This window comes from Rhinolophus hipposideros (genome assembly GCF_964194185.1).
Source record: "Rhinolophus hipposideros genome assembly, chromosome: 2".
Classification (NCBI taxonomy): Eukaryota; Metazoa; Chordata; class Mammalia; order Chiroptera; family Rhinolophidae; genus Rhinolophus; species Rhinolophus hipposideros.
The window spans coordinates 71,074,764-71,077,396 of NC_138048.1; the positions used below are offsets into that span (position 1 = coordinate 71,074,764).

At 38.0% G+C, this 2,633-nt stretch overlaps 1 protein-coding gene across 1 annotated transcript in view; it reads left to right on the forward strand.

Annotated features, from left to right (window-relative positions):
• Window positions 1-584: 584 nt before the first annotated feature.
• Window positions 585-2,633, forward strand: part of SPATA16 (spermatogenesis associated 16) — a gene marked incomplete at its 3' end in the record, with an annotated part of 204,093 nt that continues 202,044 nt past the window's right edge. The window contains exon 1 of the mRNA XM_081077396.1: window positions 585-1,211. Within this exon, the coding sequence (XP_080933522.1) occupies window positions 600-1,211 (612 nt within the window). The 5' untranslated portion in view covers window positions 585-599. The remainder of the gene's footprint in view (window positions 1,212-2,633) is intronic.

Below are 2,633 nucleotides of genomic sequence, written 5' to 3' on the forward strand. Positions count from 1 at the left end.
TCATATTCTTCTGCTTTCAAGTCCGTTGTGAGTAATAATTATCTTTAAAGCCGTTTAAACTTGAGATTTTCATTACCAATAGAAGAAACAAATGGAGAAAACACAACATTTCTGGAAGCTTTTCAGAGGAAGCAGCTGTGGTTTCTTTAGACTCCCAAGTCTATTATGCAGGTTAGCAGCATATTTTATAATGAGTTCTAGACCACCTGCCTTTCTCAGGAAATTAATATCGGGATGGATTTTTTTTTGTCTTTTTTGTCCTCAGTGGCTATGTATAAGGTTTTCCTATTCAATGAGTTTGGGCATCCCATAAAAATGCTCATTCAATGTTGCTCAGCTATAGATGATTATTTTTAAGACATTGTCTAAATGTGTTTTCAACAGATTCTTGGTGAGTTTTGAGATTGAAACATACACTTCCTTAGTAAAACAGTCAGCAGATAAAGTACATACAGTTTTACTTTATGGAGATAAATACCTATGATGAATAAAACAGTGTTTTAAATGAATTTGGCCACAGTCTTAAACCATTGCAATTTCAAAATAGTTTTAATTATTTTCCTTCTTCTCACCCCTACAGGAGTTTCAGGGGGGACTCAATGGATTCAGGAAGCAGTACATACTTGGAGAATACAGTAAATAGGGTCTATCCTGATCAGCTTGTCCCAAAGATAAACACAAGCAAGAAAATGTCCACCTTGGCAAATCCACCCAGCATTCTGGAAATGCCACAAGAGATTAAGAAAAGCTGCGGAGACAAACAAGTAGAAAGCACAGTCGAAAGAATAAAAATGGCAAAGAGCATCAAAGAAAAACAAAGCAATGACTTAGAGAAATTGGCCTTTAAAAGGAAGGCAGAAGCTGAAGAAAAGCCAGCTGGAAAGAAAGAGGCAAAGATCATGGAACTTGACAGCCCGTTGATCACCCTGCCTCTGCCTCACATCCCCTTAAAGAACATCATGGATGTGGAGGTGAAGTTGGTCTACGTCAATGAAGAGGACGTGAGCTATGAGTTCATGGAGTCCTTCACATCCACTGGGACTCGGCCAACATGCGGAGCGGCCGAAACAGTAGACCCTTTGCGTGTACCTAATGTCAGCTTTCTGCCTCAGATTGACAAATGGCTTCAGGTAGCCTTAAAAGATGCCAGCTCTTGCTACAGACAAAAGAAATACGCCGTGGCGGCAGGACAGTTCAGAACAGCACTTGAGGTATGGTATTAAAGAAAATATAGATTGGTAAGAGGAAGCTGAGGAATGAAAAGGTGTGATTGCATTGAGCAGCTCTGACCTACTGTAATGAATCGTGATCATGGGGTCAAAATATTGAATAATGTGAGGATAATGTGGTTCTCAGTTCACGTAAAGCAAATAAGATGTGCCTGCAAATTAAAATGCCTGTGTGCACATGACATATAGAAATCACTGCAAAAGCATACCTGACGCTTTTTCTATTAACAAACCTTGAAGTGAACTATACTATATGAAAATGCAGTTGGTTTGATAATTTAGATGTACACCTATAAAAGCCATCAAGTTTTAGTACAGTGGTGGTGGATAAAATATAGATTCTCTAGAAATAGGCAGTTAAAGAGTATATGAATTGTCCCCTTTTGTTATGTAGTTTTCCTGATTAAATGTAACCATCTTTACTTTTTAGCATGGGTTCATAGTTTATACATGATATTTATTAAAAACAAAATAATACCATTTACTTTATCTTCAAACTTCACTTTCCTTCCCAGTCTAGTGAGCTTTATGAATAATTATTTTTCTCTCTGCAAGTAGGTAAGTTGGTCAATATCTTGATATAAGGAAACACTAGCCCATGGACTAAAATGAATTTGAGAATTACCAGTAAAACACAACTTAGGCAGTAGGGAAAATTTTCATCCCAAGACTCACTGAACCTATAAAGGGTCCAAATGTGTAACTAGAAGTCCCATTGGCCTGGAAGTATGGGTAACTGCATATTTAATAATTACAAAAATCTATGCCTGGTGGCCACTGGAGATATAAAAAATGAGTTAAGACATGGTTCTTTCCCTCTAGCAGTATGGTGAGGGAGACAAACCAGTAAACAGTTAAATAGAGATGCCATAAATGAGTAGTGATTGATCCACAATGGCACAGGGGACATGGGCAGGAGTCAAATGTGAGATGTTTGTGATGGAGATTTAAAGAGTAAAGTATTGTTTCCACTGTTACTTGCAGATTAAAATGACTATATCTACAATGAATTATTAATGGACAATACTAGACAATGGTGTCCCTACATATTTAAAAGGAAATCTAAGCACAAAAAGTGAGCTCCAAAGAAAAGTGAAATGGTGAGGAAGAGCACTGATAGATGCATCTATAAATATTTCTGTCCTTATAAAGGGTCATCTACACAAAGAAGGGAAGAGTGATGCACTATGTAAGTTTCTGCACTATGTAAAAAGGGCTCCCCCAAAAATGAAGTTATCCACTAACCCTGAGAATCCTCTGCTGTCCTTTGAGCTTAAGACCAGAAGCCTCTGGCTGAGGAAAGGCTGCTAAAGAAAGACTCCAGGAAGAATCCTAGGCACTTCTCTAAGGCCATTGCCGCTGAAATTTTTTAGGGAGGTCAGAGGGCATGGTTAAATGTGGAAT